The 22,926-nt window shown below is 38.4% G+C and overlaps 1 protein-coding gene across 2 annotated transcripts; it reads right to left on the bottom strand.

The window, feature by feature from the left end:
* Positions 1–1,794: 1,794 nt before the first annotated feature.
* Positions 1,795–19,670, bottom strand: LOC126857846 (tyramine/octopamine receptor). 2 transcript variants are annotated; one of them, XM_050607668.1, is made up of 3 exons: positions 19,613–19,670; positions 10,233–10,394; positions 1,795–4,370 (listed from the first exon to the last, which is right to left on the bottom strand). In XM_050607668.1, the coding sequence occupies exon 3, from the start codon at positions 4,351–4,353 to the stop codon at positions 3,148–3,150; it is 1,206 nt and encodes a 401-aa protein (XP_050463625.1). In that variant the 5' UTR covers positions 4,354–4,370; positions 10,233–10,394; positions 19,613–19,670; the 3' UTR covers positions 1,795–3,147. The 2 variants fall into 2 exon arrangements, with proteins under 2 accessions (XP_050463625.1, XP_050463624.1); XM_050607667.1 differs by lacking the exon at positions 19,613–19,670 and adding an exon at positions 19,401–19,459.
* Between the last annotated feature and the right edge of the window lie 3,256 nt (positions 19,671–22,926).

Genomic DNA, 22,926 nt, shown 5'->3' with positions numbered 1-22,926 from the left:
TTCATATCTTTGCGAAAGTAATATTAAACGAATTTTTCATCACAAGCTCAATATAAATTCCATTTTATATTTTATGTAGAAGATAATATCGAGATAATTGTATATCAATGTATAACACACAGGACTGTCGTTTCTACGACGATAAAGGTCCTGTCATTTTATTTAAAAGGGTTTGTTTACATTTGTATACGCCATTTTACGGGCTAGATTTTACATCAAAGGACATGAGCTATAAATTCCATTTAAATAAAATTAGTGCGAAGCGAGCACCGGCGTTTTTTCAGAGGGAAAAATTTATGTATATTTTATGCAAATGAGATTCTCATGTGGCAGCTTGCAGGAAATGTAATTCAGCATCTTAACCGTGTAAATTCAAAACTAGCTTTTTACAAAACGCGAGTTGCAAAGGAAAAAGCTCTAATACTCATCTAAAATTGATCCAGCCTCAAGACATTGGTCTTCCTCTTTTTCTCTTTTCTTCTCCCTCTCTCTCTCTCTCTCTCTCTCTCTCTCTCTCTCTCTCTCTCCTTCTTGGGTAGGAAACAACATTGCATTAAAGAGTATAACTCGAGTAAAGAAGTGTTCCCTATCTTAGTAATTAAAAATCTTATGTCGTTCGTAGCACGGCTACGAACGTGTTCTCACAACCTTATCACAACCTTATTATAGAGTGCCCTGGTGACGAGATCGAACTATCATCGGGTCGTCCGATGATCTAATTTTTTTTTTTTTTTTCCTTCACCCTACCAATTCACCGTTTAATCCATCGTTTGGCGCGGCACTCGAGGAGATGGCGGTTTTTCGCCGCCTGTTCCCTCGTGTTTTTTTATCGTTAAAGATACTTTAAATTGTATTCTGGTCATATAAATAGTACTTCGCGAATGTATGTTACGTATGCGTAAGTGTACGTGTATATGCATGCGCGTGTGTATCTGTGACTCTATACAGGATATCTCGAAATCACCGATACATATTTTATTGACGAAGCGACGAAGTCGCAAGAGCGGATGGCTCGCTTGGGAGTTTTACTCTCGAAAGCGGCTCTTAATAGTAAAAAATGCCTCGACAAAGACGATCCGAGAGTCACTTCCAATTTCGTATTCATCGAAGGATTCTCAAACGAATGTGTAGCCTGTTTTACGAAATGATGATAAAAAGCATCAACCTCGCCGATGTTCAATGAATAATACAAAATGCCATTCTATTATCTTGTCGTTAAGCAAGAAGAATTGTAAATCAGATTTAGCGATCGTTGGATACGAAACGATGATTGTACATTCGAGAAAAGCCAATTATAAATAAATTGAGCGGCTCTCGTTGAAACTGATAGCGGTGATTTTCCGGCAGACCGTGTAGAGACACGTGACTGGTGTATATGATTTAAAGTGTCATTTTAATGACTATAATTCGCGGTCGTGATTGAGCGCGGGGGGGTGGGGGGGGCGAATCACGACCGTCCCGACGATAATGACGAACGATGCCTCTTACGTTTGTTTCCTTACACGCTACACGCTCCGCGATTGAGATAGAGAGACTTATGGGCTGAGTAATTAATTATTCACAACCGTAATACTTGTTAACGATCGATAGGCACGCACGTGTCTACCGATCGAGTCTACTTAAAATGTACGCACGATTATTTCTCCGTTGTCGTTGGTAAGAAAAGCACGTCCCGATTTTTCTCCCACGCGCGTTCCGCCAAACCGACATATTATCCAAAGGAGGGTTTTTCAACCTCATCCGGGGTCGGAAATCCCTCCCCTCCCTCCTCCCCTCCCCTCCCTGGACATCGCCGATTGTCGCGCGAGGGATGAAGGAAAGAGGGTGGCTTCTCGCGAGATCGGCGAGAACGCGAGTCTCTCCCGCGAGACTCATGACCTCAATTCCGGTCTACAAATCCGGTAGTGAGCATTGTTGACCGTGATAGATCGTACTTTTATTACGTTTTCTCGAGAGTGCTAAATTCAATATCATTAATCATTTTCTAACGGCTGTAGATTAATCTCTGAAACCGCGCGAGATGAGAGATTCGTGGTGTGAAGCTGATGGAGCCTCTCGCGATGATGTTAGGGGAAGATGGGGTAGCCGGCCAACACAAGGGGGGAGGGGGGGCATAATTTCCTTTATTGCACCCGCGAAAAATTTCGCTTCGCAACTTTGTTGCCCTCGGCAACTCTTCAGGGACGAATTAGCGCTGGCCCGGCTGCCAATCTTGATTGCGATGCACCGCCTGCATCTCTCGGATGAAGCTACATCCATTTCCTCCCTCAACATTCTTCTTGAAATTCTTGATAAATTTTCGCGAAACTTATATAGATAAGTGCACGTTGCTCTGTTAGAATTTTCACGGCAATCCGTTATGTCAGTTGAAGGAATTCAGATTCCTGGCGTTTTAGTTTTTGTTCGAAATTTAAATTTACTTTGAAAGTCGCGTAATTCAAATTAAAAAATTTTCTTTGGGTCCACGATATTAGGAGTCTAGATTAATCCTATCAATTTTAACAATTTTCGCGTAAACAAAAATCATTCATTTTTCCCTGTCATTCTTGAATATGACAGAACGAGAATTAATGAAACTTGCGCGCAAATTTCTCTCTTTTTCGACATGAAAAACAGAGATTTCTTCTACGCATTGCTCTCATTAACACGAATATTGCTGCTCGCGCTAAGATCGATATCTTAATTAAACGCTTAGTTAAAAATAAATTACCGCCTCGACTCAAGTTTCGTAGGATCGGTTCGTAACTTGTCGTGAAAGGATAATAATTCCATCAATTTACGATCCGGTAACTTACTTGCTCCGGGTTCTCTCGTTTCATCGTCGTCTTTGTGCTGACTGCGTTTAAGTTTTTACCGCATAATATAACGAGCTGTGCGGGCAAACAAGCAATCTCGAGGTAAGCGAGGCGTCAAAATTTCCGTTAATTGCGACGTGCGGCTACGCGCAAATAATACGCTTCTCCCTGGACGAAGAACTTATTTAATGACTCTCGACTTGATTAGCGGACGAAAGTCCCGCGGGTACAGAGCGGCGACTCCTATCAATCGATCACCGCGAGATTCCGCTTCGCTTGCTGTCACTGGAGCAAGAGATTCGAGAGATCGGCCAGTCGCGAGGATGCTCCGCGTCGACAAATCCTAAGAACCTCAGCGCATTCGCAGCAGTCGCCTGAACGCTCTTCTATAATCGAGATTGAAGATCGTATATATGAGGGGATTGAGAGCGCTATTGACATAACCGAGCCACGTGATGAAGTACACCATCCGATCCGATGGGCAACAGGCCGGACAGAACGGCACGATGACGTACATGAGGAAGAATGGCAGCCAGCAGACAACGAATACGCCCATGATGACGCCCAGGGTCCTCGCCGCGCGTCTCTCCTTGGACAACGAGATCCGCTGTCGTTCCTCGATGAACTGGTAGACGGTCGCCGAGGTGGCCACAGCATCACCGGCACCGGCGGCACGTCTGGTAGACGCGGTGGTTCCGCTACCGCCTATCGTTACCTCGGTAGGCTCGTCGTCGATCAGCGACGGCTTCGCCTGCAAACGGGGCGTCGAGCGCTCGTTGTGATTTGTCTCCGAGCTGACCGATTCCTCGGCGTCGTCGGTCTCGCGGTGTCTCGTGGACTGCACCGGGCCCAGCCTGCTCTGTCGAGCTCGTTCCCGCAGTCTCCTGCGCGTCGCCAGGAAGATCTCCAGATAGACAAGGCTCATCAACAGCAATGGTATGAAGAACGAGCCCAGGGACGAGTATACGACGTAGCCCTGGCGTCTGGTGAGTTGGCAGGGCGTACCTGGTTCCAGTTCCTCCGGCCAGTCGTTCCAGCCGGCTAAGGGCGGCGAACTGATAGCACCCGAGAGGATCCACACGCCGGCGATCGTGCCGAGAACTCGCTTGAGGGTGCGCTTTTGAGCATAGTTGATTGGATCGGTGATCGCCCAGTAACGGTCCATCGCGATCGCGCAGAGATTGAGGATGCTGGCGGTGCAACAGAGCACGTCGCACGTCAGCCACAGTTTGCATAGATGAATGCCGAAGATCCACTTGCCCAGTAGCAGGTAGGTTACGTTAAATGGCATCACGAGTATCGCCACCGCGAGATCGGCCACTGCCAGCGAGACGATAAAGAAATTCTGGACGATCCGTAGCGGCCTGTACGTGAACACGCTCAGGATCACCAGCATGTTGCCGAACACTGTCGCGACTATGAGAAAGCTCAAGGTCAACGTGGCCACCACGGCCTCCCACGTCGGCAGATTCGAGCCTGTCTCCTCTTCCGGGACACTGCAGCCCCCCACCTCGTAATCGTCGGACATCGTTCCGCCAGACTCTCCGCTTGAATTCATGTCGTCCAGGATACCCTCTGCGAATCAAATCGTTCTGTATAATGTCATTGTTGTTGGTAAGTCTATTTCTCTCTTTTTCTCTATCTCTCTTCTTTTGCTTCCTCATAGAGGAAGCTTTGCTTTTGTGGATTTTTTTTTTTTTCAAATTTTCATGCTAATGTTCTAAAACGTCGAAAAAACATATTTTTACAAATTGTCCATATGTGTATATGTACGTGTGCACAAAAAGGACGTGGTTGCTCTTATCTTCCATAAACTTTGAGATAACAGGCTAAATTTTTTTTATACGAATAGAGTTAAAGGTTGGTTGATATTGTACTTGGCTAGGATCGGTGAAAGGGTTTATTTTTTATAAAATTTTGAATTTTTTTTTTCAATAAATGTCTGTGCATGCTTTAACTTCCACAAATTTTGAGATATCAGTCTAAATATTTTTATATGAATAAAATATCATTAAAGGATGGTTGGTATTGAATTTGATGGGAATTGATGAGAGTTTATTTTTTGTGAAATTTTAAATTTAAAAAGAAATGTGGTTGCTCCAACTTTCGCAAATTTTGAGATATCGGGCTAAATATTTTTACATGAGATATTTTTACTGATATTAAAGAGAAGGAAGTGGAAGGAATTTGCACAATTTTCTACTTATTTTTTTCTTTCATTCGTTGAACGGCACCAATGTTTATAAAAGGGCGCTCGTTAACTTTGATATTAAAGAGCTCTGATATAACGTGATTAATTTAAATATGCAAAAGTTAATTTGACTTTCAAACGCACACAAAAACGTATATTTAGTTTGTATATGAAATTTAAGTAGCATTCAATATGCAAAATATAAATTCCGACTGTACTTTTCTAGTAATAGGTACGATTGCGAACTAAAACAGCGAAACGTCATCTCAAACAAAAATTAATACGAACTTTGTGTTTCTTCGTTGAAATTTTCACCTTGCGGAAATGTATTCGCCAATCCAATTTACTTATGTCAACCAAACTTTTCAGCGTCAATCTATAAGGCTGATCGAAGAGAGTTAGGTTTAGCCAGACCATGTCGAATCGCTAAAAAGACACATACCGCGCGAGCGTGTATGTGTAAAAGGGTTTGAAAAGTTTCGGGAAGATTGCAATTTCCCCGAGTTGTCGAATCACTTGCGATGTATCGATCAAGATACATTTCAAAAAAATATCATCAGAGATGACTAGAGCAAACACTTTAAATTTGCGCATCTCAGTCTATATTATTTTATAATTCACTTCAAATACTTTTTAAATAGAGTCTACATTATTTGTTTTATAATTATACTTCAAATACTTTTTAAATAAAAAATTCAAACTTTACCGTCGAATAATTTTTGTAGATTTTTCATTCAATTTATCTGAAATTATAAATTTTTTTTTCAAACAGCGTTTAAACCGACTAATTAAAAACGGGCTCCGGAGTCAAAGGGTTAAGCAATTATAATTATTCACATGCATATTCAATAAAAACCAGACGTTATACAGCTAACTGCTTTGAAAACAACGAGTAAAATTATTAACGTCGCTAATAAATCGCAACGTCAAGCGTGGCAGCGACGCTTTTTCCTGACGTTATAAATTATCGAGTCGCAGATTGCGGCGCATATACATTCGGCTACACGCAGCAGGTATTATTTTCTGCACGAGAGAGGCCGCAAGAAGGGTCCCAAAGCGCGGAAAATGTTTCCATTTTCGTGCGCCACGACTTTGTCACGCTCTCCTCGGCTCGACTGGAAACCTCGCCGATAAAAGTATACGGTTTAACGACACACGCGCGTAAATTTTCTCTCGAGAAGAGAAACGTGATGAACGTCCCGTGAGACGGTGAAGTAGGATTTTCCGCAACGAAAAGGATTAGGATTGATGAATCACATCAATGAATAGGATTCTGGGCACTCTCGCGCGGTTTTCCGCGCCGTTTGAGGACGACGATATCGCGCCGTCCGAGAAATCCGAATCCTCGCGAATCCTTTACGACTGGAATTTCTTTTTCTTTCTCTATCGAGGAGAGATTACGCTCGACGCGCAACGCAAGGCGGAGATATTTTTCACGCCTTTCGTCCTCTTTCATTTCCGCAATTATCACGTGGAGATTCGCGAAAACATCGCTCCCTACGTTTTGTTTGCCACTCGTCATGTCAAAACCGTTCGGGTACTTCATCATCCTCGGCCCTTCTATCTTTCTCTCTCTATCTCTCTCTCTCTCTCGTCTTGTCCGCGCCGACTAATCTGAAGCACGAGAGAACTGTCAAACTTCAATTATTACACATGTTCAGCTAGAAGGCAAATATTGATTTACTTAATGCCGAAGGGCTGATGAGAGCATCGCCAAGTACCCGGGAGTACTCTTCAGAGGGGCATGCAAAAGGAGTAGTCAGCTCGGCGAATCAGTGAACCGCAAAGTGAAAAAAAAAAAAAAAGATATCGCGCGCGTTGAGATGTTAATCGATGGAAAAACCACGGCCAAATTAACGCTAAAAGCTCTCGTAGGAATTCAGTTGATGAAATATTCACAGACTGAAGCTACCGTATCGAGCCGCTGGTATTTGATTAAAGCAATCAGGGAACTTTCATAATACCTAACATCCGTTTGAAATCGACTTTGTTAAGCTCATCCGACTCGACCGCGCTGATTTCGTCGTGCTTCGAGCGCGTACACAGGAAGGTTCTGCATTCCGAAGGCTCGATGTTTGTGTAAAGAGAAGGCATCGAGATTGATTCTAAAAATCGACGATAACGCGTGCCACTTACCCGCGAAGCTGGATACACGATTGATTAGATTGAATTCTTAAGCGCGGAGGTTATTAATAACGCAGCGAATTGCGGTTAACACACACGATACAGCAACCTTTGTATATCACGTTTCAGTTGTCTCGCATGCAAATCTTCATGTAGAAACACACACACATACATCATCTCTCTCTCCTCGCATGCAACGCGTTTATAAACTTTCAAGAAAATCACCGCGCGTGTAACATTGAAACTACTCATAATAATTAATGCGCAAAAATCATTAATCACGCGACTAGGACGCGACGAGGATGGCCGGAGTTGGAGAACAATGCATATTCTGTCGCGAAGTATTTCGAGTTGAACCACGACGCAATTTCGCTCGTAACAACTCGGTGAGTTTCACCGAGTTACAAGTTTGCATTAAAAAAAACAGAAAAAAAAGAAGAATAGAGAGCTCCCTCCTCGTCACCGCAACATCGTCCATGAGTGAACGCGCGCCCTAAAATTCGATTATAACTCCATCATTATCCGAGTTTCACGTTCAACCGGATTATAAGCTAAACAGAAAATTTAGGAAATTGCAGCAGCGTCGAAATTCTCCCGAAAAACATCGCACAGTTCGCGCAAATATGTTTTATCAGAATTTTTAGGGTGTGTTTTTTAAAGGGAGGAACAAACAGCTGAAAAAAAATCTATTTTTAACGATTTTTTTTCTGGTAAATAATTTATTTCTTTCTTTTTTTAAATCACATTATTAATGTCACGAAGTACATAGATTGAACTAACTTTTGTGAAATTTTTTTTTGTTAAAAAATATTAATATTGATAGCAATAATAGCTTATATTGTGAGTAATTTAAAAAAAAAAAATGGGCGCATTCGTAACGGGGCAAAGAAACAAAAAAAAACAAACATTTTCTTAAAATATAAGACAATAAGCTTTAGTTGCACGTATGGAATTTTTGATTGAATAATTTGTTTTTTTGCAATGTTAAAAAACAGAGATCAATGTCTCACTAATTTTTATACTTTTTCCTTCAAAAGTCCGCTATTTTGCAACAAATGATTTTTTATTCAAATCCATACGTGCAACTAAAGCTATTGTCTTACATTTTAAGAAAATGTTTGTTCTTTTTTATTCAGAGCTTTTATTGGCACGCTATGCACGTTTTTTTAAAGTGACACTATTGGCTATTGTAGTTATAATATTTCTCAACAAAAATTTTACAAGATGTAGTTCAAATTATATACTTTGTGATGCTAATAAAGTGATTTTAAAATCAATTATTTACCAGAAAAAAATTCTTAAAAATAAGTATTTTTACAGTGGTTCCCCCTCTTAAGGACGAATCTGTCCGTCGTCGTGTCTATCGCGCCGATAATAAATTGCTGTCCTTAAAATTCTGCGAGGCGTGGATTACAAATGGGGTTGCACACTTTTCGTCAGTATCACGTGGGATAAATTTCGCGAAATCGATAAATTCTGTTTTACGTGCCGCAGCCTGGATACGATGTAACGTTACGTGACGGTGGCGAACTTTCTTATGCGCTTTTGCACACGAATCAGAAGTGGCTGGCGACAATCTCGCATTCTCAACCGGCACATTACACATTTCTATCGCCTTTTAGAATCAATTATGCGCACTGTTTCGTCGAAATTGCATTATGGAAAATTGCACGATGGAAAATTTTATCAATATAATTCTTTTAAACGCGCGACTTTCCAATGTAGGACGTTCCAATTCCTTTAATTTTACAAGTTTCTTAATTTTTCGATACGTCAAACGTTATTCTACTTTTGTACTTTGCAATAATAATATTAGTAATAAATTGAAAACCCTGGGAAAGGAAAACATTTAATTTCAAGAGAAACAGATCCATCTGACTCGCTCATGTTGTCTGGTGTAACTTCACTACAGGATTTTAGTTTGCTTAAGCTTATAACTAGAATATCCCAATTAAAGTACGTCAACTGCAGTGACTCTAGCAGTTGCTTCCGAGTTTTCATTAGAACAGAAAGTTCCCATCGACTTCAATTCTAAAATCCGGTTTAAATGGCGCATGGCTTTTTTGTTACATTGCAATATTTACTGCTCGACTTTATTGAGATATAAGCCTGTTAATTCGCACATTATAACAATTTATTATGATTTCCTCTTGAACATTCAACGCTAAAAGCGCATTTCCTTGAACGTTAAAAAACCGTAGTTTCCTCCTCTTAATATTCTCCTTAAGGCAAATATAAAGTAATGTTGCCTGCATAAAACTGACTCCTCATTATTTCGAGCACCGACACGAGAAGTAATCCATGTATATAACATCGATTGATCTCGTTTAACGTGAGACAATAACAAGAAGATAATACTGTTAGAATTACACGCTTCGCATTAGCATGCACCGTTCACTTCATTAGTTGATCCTACTGTAACTCATAACGTTTCGAGTACAGAGCAGCGGAATGCCATGCCTCTGTCTCTCGATGGCAATCGATGAGGCGTAATTGGCATGAACGCGAAAGGGCACTTGTCGAATATTCGGAACCTATCCTGACTGATTAATCACAAACCGGGTCAGCTGGCTTTTAAATCGCTTGCGTAATCATAAAATTATTTCAGTCTCAATCAATACACGATTCGATTTGCAGCAACAATATCTAAAGAATATTTATCATAACGAGAAGCGGGAAGAAAAAGAGAGAGAGAGATTATATTCCCTGAATAATTGCAATCATTGTAAATCAAGTGTGAAAATATTTGGCAAATCCAAATAAAGTAAGGCGGAAAGGGCAAACAACTTTGAAGGAATAAACAGAAAATCGGCTTGGCCGTTTCTAGCCATACGAGATATCACGCTATGTAATGGCCGATGCACGATGCAAGAAAATCACCCTCGATTGTATTCGCTGCAAATAAAATTAAGGTACAATTGGCTTTGGAAGTAAGCCAGAAATCGGAAGAAAGTTCCGGCAAAGTATTCTGAAATAATTGAATTTCCACGGCAAAGTCGTGGCCTTAATTCTTTGCCTGCGAATCGTCTATCGTTATTTTTTTTTTTTTTTCCATCGAATGATTTTTCGATTGTTACGCAATCTGTTATGCAATCTCCTCGCAACAACGGCAAATCACTTACTATCGAGTCCAGCGCTATACGCGTCCGGTCGTTCATGCGAAACCGTCAGAGACACATCGGACGTCACATTTTGATCCCCTGCCTCGCTTTACGACGATCGATCAGCTGATTTCAGCAAGGATCACGGGTCAAGTCGATCATCGGCTCCCCGGATTACACCGCCTGCAATGAAAAGCACACAAACCATTATACTGTGAAACTTATCCTAAAATTTCACGCGAGATAAAAAATTCCCATGTAATTCGAAAGGAATAGATTTTCGATAAAAGCGAATGATAATCTTTCACCTCCGATAATATCGGAGAAATTGAAATAAAATCCTATAAATTATAAACATTAATCCTAATTTATTATATCCTCTGTTATGTCAAGCGTCACTGATTTTTACATTACCGTTGGTTTATATGCACGCGACAAATAAAAATAGAGTTGCGTTCGTACCGCGACACTCGCATTGAACAAATGCAATAAAATGGAACGCGTAAATACACGGCAAATCGCGCCGCATCGAAAAGTTTACTTCCACCTTTTTTTCCGCCCCGAAGTGGGTTTTATCGCGGTGAGGGAAAATTTAATTCGAGAGTTAACCCAGTTTCAGAAGAATGTGCGCGAGAAGATCTGTCCATATATATACATAGATACGCATTTGTAAAGTGAGATGCTTTGCAGCAGCAAACTTATAACAACCGTGAAAGCAGACGCGACAAATAGTACAGACCGATCGCGTTCAGGGAGAGAGAGAGAGATTGCTTCGCAAGGATGTCGTTTTGCGAATTTCAAGCTAACGCGAAGTGATAAAAGTTTTCGCGCGAATCCGGCGAAGTAGTAAAATCTTTCGCGCAATCTTGTATATAATCGCTGTTATGGCGGGAAGAAGAAAGCTTCTCGCAAATTCGAGTGCTATAAATTAAACGGAGAAAATGATTTTAGAGAACAATGTGTTTTAAAGCGCATTGTAAAAATTATATTTGACTTTTTTAATTTTTCAAATTACAATACGCATTTTATTCGTAATGTTTGCCAACGTCCTTTTCCTCTCTTTTATCAGCAAGCATTATTCATTTATTTATTCATTTATTTATTCATCAGCGCTTTAATAATATTATATAAAAAAATTATAACAAAACTATTCAAATAATAAATAAAATTGTTTTCAGAAATAATAAGGAAAATTCATGCCAGAATTTATTATCATGCCAGCGTACTAAATAAATTTTTACGCTATTCACAGTGCTATAATCGCGAATGGGGTAATGAAAAAAAAAAAAAGGATCAGATGACAAATGTACATTACGTAATATTTTTTAATTAAAGTAATGAGTATAATCATTGCTCGTTATTTGAAGAGAAAAGTTATTACGATTTGCAGAAAATATATACTCTCTCTGTACACGAAGATCTTTCTATGCGTGACAATACGTCGCCTTAAGCAGTTAAATCGACGTTATGGCACGTTCTATATTTCGTCTGCAGCAAATTTCCACTTTGAAAAATGTTCGATTTTTCGAAAAGAGGACAAACGTCTACGCGCATAAAGATCGAGGAAACAAAGAGAGAGATTTAAATCGCACGACACGGGATGGCACTGTCACTGCCAAGTTTCTGTTGCGAAATGAATTTCGACCCTACAACTTGACAAAGTAGAGAGACGCACTTATAACAGATGTCGAATATCCTTGAGAAAAGTGCCGTGACGTGTAGTCGACAATGAGAGATAAAATATATCGTGCAAAGTATTATTTGACGATAAGTTTTGAAATACGTCTTGAGTGAGATTTAAATTTAATTCACGACATAGTCTATTTCCCATAAAAATTCTTATACAATTAAAATTATAAAAATCTATTAATATATAAATATTAATATAAAAAAAAAAATTATAAAAATATATTATATAAAAAAATATCTTGAATCGAAAAAAAAGAGAAGGTAAGGATACTTTGCGAACAGGAAAAAAAAAACATAGATAGAATAGGAGGGAATCTTGATGAAGAAACATTAAACAAACATAAGGAAGAAAAATAAATAATAAAAAAAATGTAATGTATTGCAAAAAAAAAAAAAGAGAACACGGAAAGGTGTTTCTCGAAAAATATATATATCTGTATTGTTCCCGTCGTAAATTCGCATTCTATTTATTATTCCAGCAAGATTTCGCATTTACTACTCACGAAACTGGCAGATCGATTCCTACGGGATTCATTTCTCAGTCGAATTTGCTCGTAAATGTACACAAGAGATCGCAAACTAGCGATTGACTTGACTGAAATTTATGATACCCGACAATTTCATGAAATAATCGTCTTCGACTGTTCATGCGAAATGCAGATATTTATAACTTTACCATTAAATGAGAAAAATAAATGAATTGTGCCATAAAATGCGGGCGTCTTTCATACTTAATCTTTGGAACAAGCTTTTAAACTTGAAGACAAGTACTTTTCTATCACTTTTAAATAGCCAATTCTCGGCTGTTTCGGCTTTAAAGCTTTACTAGGTATTCTAATCGTTTCACTTTACGCGGCATGCTAGTTTGATGGAGTAGTTGTAATCTGATAACTGTTTCGCCTTAATCACTTCATTATCTGACATGCGCAACCTGCAATAGATATCCTTAATTTTGAATAAATTCAAACAACACTTTGTCTTCATTCCTTGTTATATAATATTAATATACAGTGCATTACACATATGCAGTCTTTTAGAAATAATTTAAATTCTACGACGAAAATATAAATCCAAAGATCTGGAAAAGATTCGGAGCTATACAAAATGAAGCATAATACATTCTTAGGAAGTTCACCGTACGGCCATTCTATGCATACGTCGTCGAATATATTTCACATTTCACAGAACGAGTTTTACGCAATAAGAAGGAGAATTGAACGTGATATTATCTCGTGCCGCACACACATATAACCGTGCTCTATCGCATGTATTTCCCTTGCCGGATTTCGCTGATGGATCCCTCTTGTAGGGAAATTGCTGTTCACTCTAAGGAAGCTTATTTCGCTATCTTTTCGGTACAAAGATTGTAACGCTATAAGCAGCTGCTGCTTGAAAGCCTCGTAATTTTCATAAATTGAAATTCCGAACGTATATGTATAAACCGAATTAAGCAACCACCAGAAATACATGCACGCTTCATTCGGCTTACATATCCGTTCGGAATTTTAATTATTCATTCAATATATATATATATATATATATATATATATATATATTGAATTAATAATTAAAATATATAAAATATATATATATTGAATATATATATATATATATATATATATATATATATATATATATACGCATATACACACACTTTCTCAACTTGTAGTCAACTGAAGGCCAACAAAAATGTAATCTTGCCGGTTTAACGTTTTTGGCTGCAATTATAGTAAGTACTCGCATAATATCAAAAGCAGCTTTTAAGTAGCGCAACGTTATACGTGCCACACTAATTTGCATATTTTCATCGAACATTCTCCTTCAGTTATTCCCAAGCTTTAACGTTCCTAGTTGTAAATTACTTTTCGATTATTTTTTTTTATTGAAATCGCGAAATTTTATCTTTATAATTCAAACCGATAGGTCTCGACATATTCCTCGTGCTCGATATATTATATCAATCTTTGAAATGTCCTTCTTCGAACTGTGGTCTAAAATTATATGCAAATATCTTGGCTGAATTAGAGCGCTTAGTGTGTTCGAGGTATAAGCTTTGACATAATTAAATTTTGAGATGAGAAATATAAATATAATACGAAAGAAGGGAAAAGCATTATATGAAGCAAATCAAATTTTTTTTTCTACGCGAAAAGCAGAAAGAAAATATAGTACATAATACGAAACTTTTAAAATATAAATGTAACTCGTGCACTTTTGTAATATACAAATTTTCCTATTGACTATGCTTGCTTTCAAATGTCTCTGTGAGTGAGTCCCGGTTCGATTTTTAAATTCTCTATCTTGAGAATTCGAAATGTGTACCGTAAAAGGTCGGCAGTTCGGCTTCATGAAAATGAGAACAATCGGCAAGAGGAGCAAAAGGGATTCTCGTTTTCGATACATTTCTTAGTTACAAGGTTCTCTCAATTTTATAACGTTTGCAGCAATACAGGCAGCGCAAGCGGACGCATTGCCTGCATTTCTTCTATGTTTTTATCTTTAGTTCTTCGTATCTATGACCGCTATCAACCCACTTTTTATAATACCTACAACTTCCATGCTGATGATACTTACAAAGATACAGTTGTTGCAAATACAGCGTTCAATGTTATCGCGAAAATTTATATAACGTGCAAGTTACAAATGTCTTTCTGCATTTTGGATTAGTATAATTTTCAGTTAATTGCGTATTAACTTTGTCTACACAGCTTAGATTTTATGGATTTACTAATCGTTTCAATGCCTCAACGACTGATCACTGGTACATTCATTTAATATATATATATATATATAGAGCATTCCGGGGAGAATTAAAAATATCCTCCCCCCTCCCCCAATCAATTTTTCTTCTTCTTCTTTTGTCATTTTTCTGTCATTTAATTATGCTTGAGAATGTAACAAATGTACTAAAGTAATGAAGATGTAATAAAGATCATATTTTTTCGAATAAAGAAATATTTTACCGTTAACATTACTGAAAGACAAAGATGGGACGGAAATGCGTGGATAAATTAAACGAGCAATTAGGATCCCTCGTCAATCGCTGATATCGAGACAGAGACACCGCAAAGTGCCCTATCAAAGACCAATTCGAGGTCCATTATCACAATGGACAGGCTAAAAGTTCGATTGACACGCAGCCTATATATATATATATATATATATATATATATATATATATATATATATATATAAAGAATCAGGTGACGGGTATTCGATACGATGAAAGTTTTTATTTCAAAGAACTGTCGTTACGTTAAACGTCTTTGAATGTCTTTTACCGATGAATAATGGCGATGTATTCATATTATGTTACTACGTTGAAAATTGAACATTACGCAAACCTCAATATTTATCGAAAATTTAAATCATATTTACTGAGAATGAAACCAAATATCATCGAATTGTTTGGACACGCAAGTTTCAACGTTATTCGTTATGTAAAGACGATTAAAAATCGACCGAGTAAATCTATACTTTCATGAAATTTCTAGCTATGCACGTCGTTTCAACATCTCCGATTCATTTCAGTCCAAAGAATTTATGTTTCGATCGAAGTAATATTTCTCGATAAAAGTATTGCCAAAAAAAGTTTAGTTTGCTTTCTCTCTCCGTGTTAGAATTTATTCAGCGTAAGTTATAACGAGTTTATTCGTTAAAGTTAAAGAAAAAGAAAAGTTGCTTGTGTAATTGAAATAATTATTTGTCTTTTTGCAATAAGTTCAAGCTACGTTCCAACTTCCTTATAACCGACAATTTTATTTCAATATTTCAATATTTTAATAAAATTTATATATATATATATATTGCAAAATTCCTTTATTAATATTCATTGCAGAAATGAAAAAAATGACACGCTGACATTTATCGAGTGATTATATTTACAAATAATAAAATGTGATGTCATTTTGAAAGCGCGGGCTGAGATACGTGGGACGTCTCAATTTAAAATGATATAATCCTATTTGGTGTATTTTTAACACATAGAAAGAGAGAGAGAGAGAGAGAGAGAAAGAGCAATATTTAAATTAAGCTCATTCCACATTTCAATGTATACAAATCCGCATGTAAAGAAAGAAATCACAAGTTTTTTTCTCTACTGACATTTTCACGTCGCGATAGTTAATGAAAGCGTAAACCATGTGAATGCAATTTAAAATTGCCGAAGAGTTATATAAGACTTTTATGATTTTTTTTTTTTTACATAAAATCTCGCATCCTGTTGAATGTGTTTATTGTTGAGAGTGTTTATTGATGTCCTTCGTGCATCGAATTTCTATCTCTTACGTGTGAGTTTTTTCTAATCTTTTTCTAAACTCTTGAATAAAGCGTCGATCGATATCAAGGCAAATAACGAAATTTATCGGCACGGGTAGCAATAACAATAGAAGCGCGTGATAGGGCGGATAAACCTCTTAATATCGAGAGAAAGACACGCATTAATAGCTCGTCCATCATCGCATCATACACGGTAATTTTCATTTATCAACGGTACTGACCGATATACACACGTACTAGAAGATTATTCCGTGCAGAAGAGATACCGCACGAGTGTACAATGAACGGACAACTTGCTTCCGGTCAATCTATTACTGCCGTCCTATATATTGCGCATCGTTACCTTCAATAATTTTGAAAGAACATCGTCTAATCGATTACGATATCCAACCATCCCACAAGCATAGTTACCGAAAAAAAGGTTCAAAAAAATTACACGCAAAAACTTATAAAAGCATCCAGCGCTTTATTCATTTAATTTAGATAAAAGATAATGTAATCTTGTAATTCCTTGATGCATTTTCCGTAAATCTTTTCTACGTAAGTATTGAATTCCTTTTCCGACACACAAATTAACAATGAAATGAAATATTTAATAAACCTTCGTGGAATACATTTTTGCCGGATAAAAAAACAGATTTAGATTAAATTGCGCAATTATTCGTTAATAAAGCTCTCAATAAAAAAAAAAAACACCTGATATTTTTAATTATTACATCGCGCGCCAAAAGAAATTATTTATAGCCGACATACAGATATTTCGAATGCAATTTCTGATTATTTTTTTTTTTTTTAGCTTATAGATTTAATTTCGCAGAAACAAAGTATCCTCGCGATCCGATTTATCTACTTTGATTTGCAGGGATTCATTTTCCGTTGATAAAAAATAATAATTTTCTTCCAATATCGAGAAAAAAAAAGAACACGACTTAAGATCTTTCGCGATGCAAGCATCGACGCGATTTCCTCGATCGAAAACAATCCCGATATCGCGGGGCATCGGAGCGATTTTAAAGAACGAGTCGTCGAGCGATATTTACGCGTCTCCGACGGGTGCTCCTACACGATCAGTTATTTATAAAGCCATTCACGATAATCAATACCCTATGCCTCTTTCCTGCGGCGAAAATTCACTAACGTGCCAGCGCACGTCCAGCATCTCCGTCATCACCGAGCGCGCTCTGTCATTGTAATGGACCTAAAAACCGCCGCAATCGAATTACGACACATACATATATATATATATATAGGGACGGATAATCTCGATCGCGCGTGAACAATTTTTTTGCAAGAGAGTAGAGATATTTAATTGGAGCGCGTCCTCGCACACATATATATACCACCTACGCGTATTTGTAAACAATTGTAAATAACTGCTTGTTGCTTGCATTGAGAAAGAATGACGAGGCTTATGATAACAAGTATTTTGCAAACAGGCATAAACGGAATAAAGAAGATCCCTGCAAGATAAATAAAAGATTTGTTCTCGCAAATAAATACAATGAAGTTGAAATCAATTTAAATTTTGAATTGCCCTTTGTAGATTTTTCTTTTTTTTACTCTTGTAATCAATAATTTAAATGGATAAATTACGGATTGTACATGAAATATATTATGGATTACAGATAAAATTTTGCGCAAAAATGACAAATATTAAGCGCTGCAAATTAATATTATCTATATACTATAAATATAGATACGCTATAAATTTCACATATTTATTTGAAATCTTTCCCGATTTATTTAAACCATAATTTTCTTTGAAAATTCAAAATGATTTTCAATTATTATCCGATTACAGGATTAAAATATGTAACATTTAAATGATGTAACATTTAAATGATTTAAATGTAAAGGAGAGCTATAAAAGAGATATATATATATATATATATATATATATATATATATATATATAAATATTTAAATGTTAAAAAGAAAGAAGAGCTCTACTCTCGATATAGCACGTTTCTCGTCCCTCGATTTCTCTCATAAAAATATTAACAAATATTTGAACGGCGCCGTGCGACTGATAGAAGATACCACGGACCAAAGTGCCTGGCTGAAGATACGCTCTAATCACTTCTCTCGAGGAACATCTTAGCGCGATAATCATCGCGTAAAAGCTCTCACGAGACGCGTAATGTTTCTCGCAGCCTCCCCCCGCCCCCTGCCCCGAGTGTATGCCCAAAACACGCGTACTCCCCTAACATTTGCCTTAACATTTGCCGAATCATACGAATACGGAGAAATTCGCGATGAAACATTTGATTTGATCCGAGGAGGATTTGTTTTCCGCCGGCAAATAGTAAATCATCTGACGTTGATATCAAAGATGTCAAAAGAAAGATGTTTATAAATAATCTAGAAGGGATACTTCCGGGAATACCTAAATCGAATTGTAGATTTTCAGAACATTATATGGCGAGGAGCTTGAAGATTAAAGAAAACTAAAGTCGAGGGCAGACCGATTCTCGATCATCTTCATCATTTTCCGGAGAGAAAACATTCTCTTTCCTTTCCTAGCAAAGTAGATATATTAATTTATTAAAGTCGCGGATATGGACCGCCGACAACGAGATCGCAGCATCCCCCGGGGAAATTATGTGGCAAATTACGAAGGAATGAGGACCCATTTTCCCTCGTTATTCCCTACCTATACACCCCGGGACAGCCTCTCGCGTATTACGAGCAAGAGATACGGAAGCTCGCGGCGGAACTCGCGGGAATACGCGATACGCGCGTTCTATTTCGCGAGACGCGGACGGTTTTCCTCGATCGACGACGAGGAATATCGAGGATCGTAGAAGGAATTTCGCCGAGAGACCGGACGGCCGCGTGAGACATCCGTGAAACTTTCGCGGAGCACGCATCATGGAAGAAGAGATGTTTCCTCTCGTATTTAGTCACCGTATATGCGGAATATCTCCGTCCCTGACAACGGACGGTAGGTTGACGCAACCAAACGAGGACCGAGGCTCTTCTCGGGAGCATTAAACGCAAATTCTTGCTTCACGTATATACTCTCGTAAAAGTAATACAATGCACCCCGAAGGCAATTGCGTTCCGCGCACGCGAGACCCCGCGCTCGTGGTCTCACCCCGCGAGAGATCGAGTCTCTCGCGCGAGAAACCGCGGCTCGTCGCGGCGACGACCTTCTTACGCGGAGGCTGACGCCTCCGCTCGCTAAAGAGAATATAGATAATCCCTTTCTCTCTCGCGTACCTGAGATCGGTCGATCGGTGGCGCAGGGCGCGGCGGCATGATCCCGTCGCAGCGCGGCGCCGTTCGACGAGCACTGAGCAGCTATTCTGCGCCACCCAGTTGCGTCGATGTCGAGAGGAGACGCGCGTGCTCTATATATATCTCGCTCTCGCTCTCTCTCTCTCTCTCTCTCTCTCTCTCTCTCTGTCTCTCTCGCCACCCCTTCGTCTCACTCGCGCCGCGCGCCGTCGCGCCTTCTTTCTCTCGTCCGCTGTCCGCAGCCTCTCTTGGTCCCTTACTCCCTTACTCCCGCCGATGCTCTCCCACGCTTTCCCGTGACAACGACGACTGACGACGCCGCCACCCGTTGCCCGATGCCTGCTCCTCGTTTGAGCACCACGTCGCTCTGCGCAAGCCTCCGTCGAACGCTCCGCGAAGCTCTCTCTCTCTCTCTCTCTCTCTTGCTCTCCGGGGGTTGAGAGAGAGGGAGATCCGGCGGAAAGGGCAAAAACGAGATAGTTAAAGAGACCAGCGCACGTCGAAGAGGATGCTGCGCTCGCGGAAAGGGAGGGTTGAAAGAAAGGGGTGGCGTTTTGTAAAATACCCCGCGCGCCCCTCCGCTGCTTGACACCTGTCACTCCCTCCTTCTCTCTCATTCTCTCTATCCCTCCTTCTCTTTTTCTCCCTTTCTTCTGTATTCCGCCGCGCGATATCATTCCACGCTGCCGGTGCGGAGACTTCTTGTCGGATGTCATTAACCTCACGCCCGGTCGTCCGATCGTTCTTTTTTTTCTCCCCCTCGATGGCTGGCTTTTTGTTCGTCGATGTATCGCGCCGCGGTTTAAACAACGATCGCGAACATCGAGATCATTCGGTAACGTTACTCAGAAATGTCAGCGATGCCATTCTTCACGTTGAAGACTGCGCCCGAGCTTTACTCTTATCTGGGCTTTTAATTACACGGTGGCAGACACGGCGGGAGCCTAAATAAAGATGCATTATCTTTATTGCGGAATATGTAAATGATGCATAGGTCGTGCTAGAAGTAAGATTAATATATACGAAGCTTCTGGCCACTTTAAAATAGATTTATCATAAATGAAAGTATAATTAGACGCTCTCGTCTCTCTTCCGCGACTTTTTACAAGTCAACATTGAGATTAAATATTCCCCTGCGCGGCTAATATTTAAATTAAAATACCGTGTTGAGATAAAAACCTGTTTGAAATTAGTCTATATTGTGAGTGCCAGGAGCATTTGCGCTACGATAATATTTTTAATTTCGCTTACATCAACGATGTAATAAGATCTATTTTGTGCCGTGTCAAGAACTTTCTGATTACCGTATTCATATTTAAGAACGATTCATATCGCTATATCAATACTCCATAAAAATCCAGGCTATTTATCTCAGGAAATTTGTAAATCATTTTTAAAAAAATTTTTTCAGAGAACATGATACAAAATAAGATTCATATTTCAAAAGAGAATATAAAATTATCTTATGTCTTTATAGCTTGTATCCTTGGCTAATATACATGGCATGCCTGACAATCTTCATTATCTAACAGACGTCGTCTAATACAGACAAATCGATACGGACCAAGTAAACTATCGAAGGTATTCAAATGCTGCAATATCAATCGAGACAGATCGCCGACAATAACGAATAGATAGTTCCGCGCATACAATACGTTTGATGTGTATGTATAATGAGAAGGATGCTCTATACACAACTGCATATTAGCATGCGAGATATATTGCCGTGTAATATGATTTATAATCTATCGTAAATTCGTTGAAAAGTACGGTAACATACATGCACACAATGCGCGACTTGTATTACACACATGTATCGCGTTTCTTTTTTTGAATAAGAAAAATGTGCATGCGAGAATTCTATTTTTGTGGCGGACAAAAATATTACGGCCATTCATCTTAAAAATCATCGTTTCATTTATTCGCTGCGAAGAGAGAAAATCTGATTGGAGAGAAATATCTCTCTGACAGAAAAGTCTATGTAATACCGATAAGCTGTTAGGTCAGACAATATGCTGCAGTCTGGCAAAATGCAAGTTTGTTCATTGGCCATTAGCGTGTGTTTGTTAATAAATAAATAACGGAGATTTGCGTGAAAATTTGTTCGGGAATTATGTTATGTTTGCAGAAGAACGCGGTTCAAGGGATTTTATCGGGCAGCGTTGTTGAAGTATACCACCATTGTATATTTTATCTATGAACTTTCATTCGGTGTGTGTGTAAGCTGCTTGTGACAAACGGGATCCGAAAGAGGATTATTTATAAATTAAGCGTAGAAAAAAAAAGAAATAGCTTTTTCAATTATTTGCTTGTCAGGCAGTTTTCTGACAGGTCTCGTCACCAGATTGATTTCTTTGATAAAGGATTTCTACTCCTCGTGTTCAGAGCGAATTTAATTCTTCTCTGTCCATCTTGCAAATACTAATTTACTAACTAGATGTCTAGTTAGATAATGTCGAAACATTCTGTAAGACCAGTGTGATGTTATCAACATTTTTGATAAAACAATCAAGAATTAAAAGAGAAAATATATATAAAAGATTATTATCCAGAAAAAAAAGAATAATACTTTTATTTCATATATTTGATAATTTTCTATTATTTATAATAAAAATTTATAAATTTTTATTTATTATTTTTACCACACATCACTTGTATTTATTATAAAGTGCACCGTCATTATAAGTTTACGTACAGAAGATAAGTTCTATCTAAGTTTCTAAATGTATCGAAGAGGAAATGTGTTCTTATCTGGAAATAACCAAAGTTTTTCATCTTCCAATTTTTATCGCTGTTTAATGATTTTTCCATGAGAAAAATTCTGATCTTGTAAATAAATAAGTGGAAACTTGTTTGCGATCGGCAGAATGTGTAATACTATCAAAATAATCACTTCGTAAAGAAGAACAAAGTTTCATCTGCATATCCGGAGAGCATAAAAAGTAAACAAACTTTGAATAAATCATGATGTTTGTATTGATGCACGAGTAATATACATAAAACATGTATATACGATCTATCACGTTATGCATGATGTAATAACACGGTGTCGGTTAGGAATCTGAATCTTGATAAGAGTGTTAAAAGACGAATATCGGACTATCTTTGTTGCGATATACATATACATATATATATATATATATATTTCGAATGCGATAAATCTTTCTGTATCTTGATTTAAATCGCTTTGGATTCCGTGATGATTAGCAATATTTTTTTTAATTGACGTCATTTAGCACTGCATAGAAACGATCACATGCGTATAACATATTTTGATCGTATGTTACACATGCGTAAAGATCGCCTTATCGTGCAACGATCAATCGGTTATCGGATACGAATCGACTCGCTTACGTCGTGGCGCAGCGTTGAAAAAAAATGGGTGACATTATCAGCTGTTTTGTTTGTTTGATTTGCAATTTTTAAAGTCAAAGTTCGTCGACTATCCGAGCTCAAAGGCGATTATCACGCGTGTAAACTTGCGCGGACTTTGCGTAGCCTTGAGGGA

This window comes from Cataglyphis hispanica, chromosome 23 (assembly GCF_021464435.1).
Source record: "Cataglyphis hispanica isolate Lineage 1 chromosome 23, ULB_Chis1_1.0, whole genome shotgun sequence".
NCBI classification, from domain to species: Eukaryota; Metazoa; Arthropoda; class Insecta; order Hymenoptera; family Formicidae; genus Cataglyphis; species Cataglyphis hispanica.
Note: the sequence above shows the minus strand (reverse complement) of the source record. Positions and strands in the feature narration are given on the sequence as shown.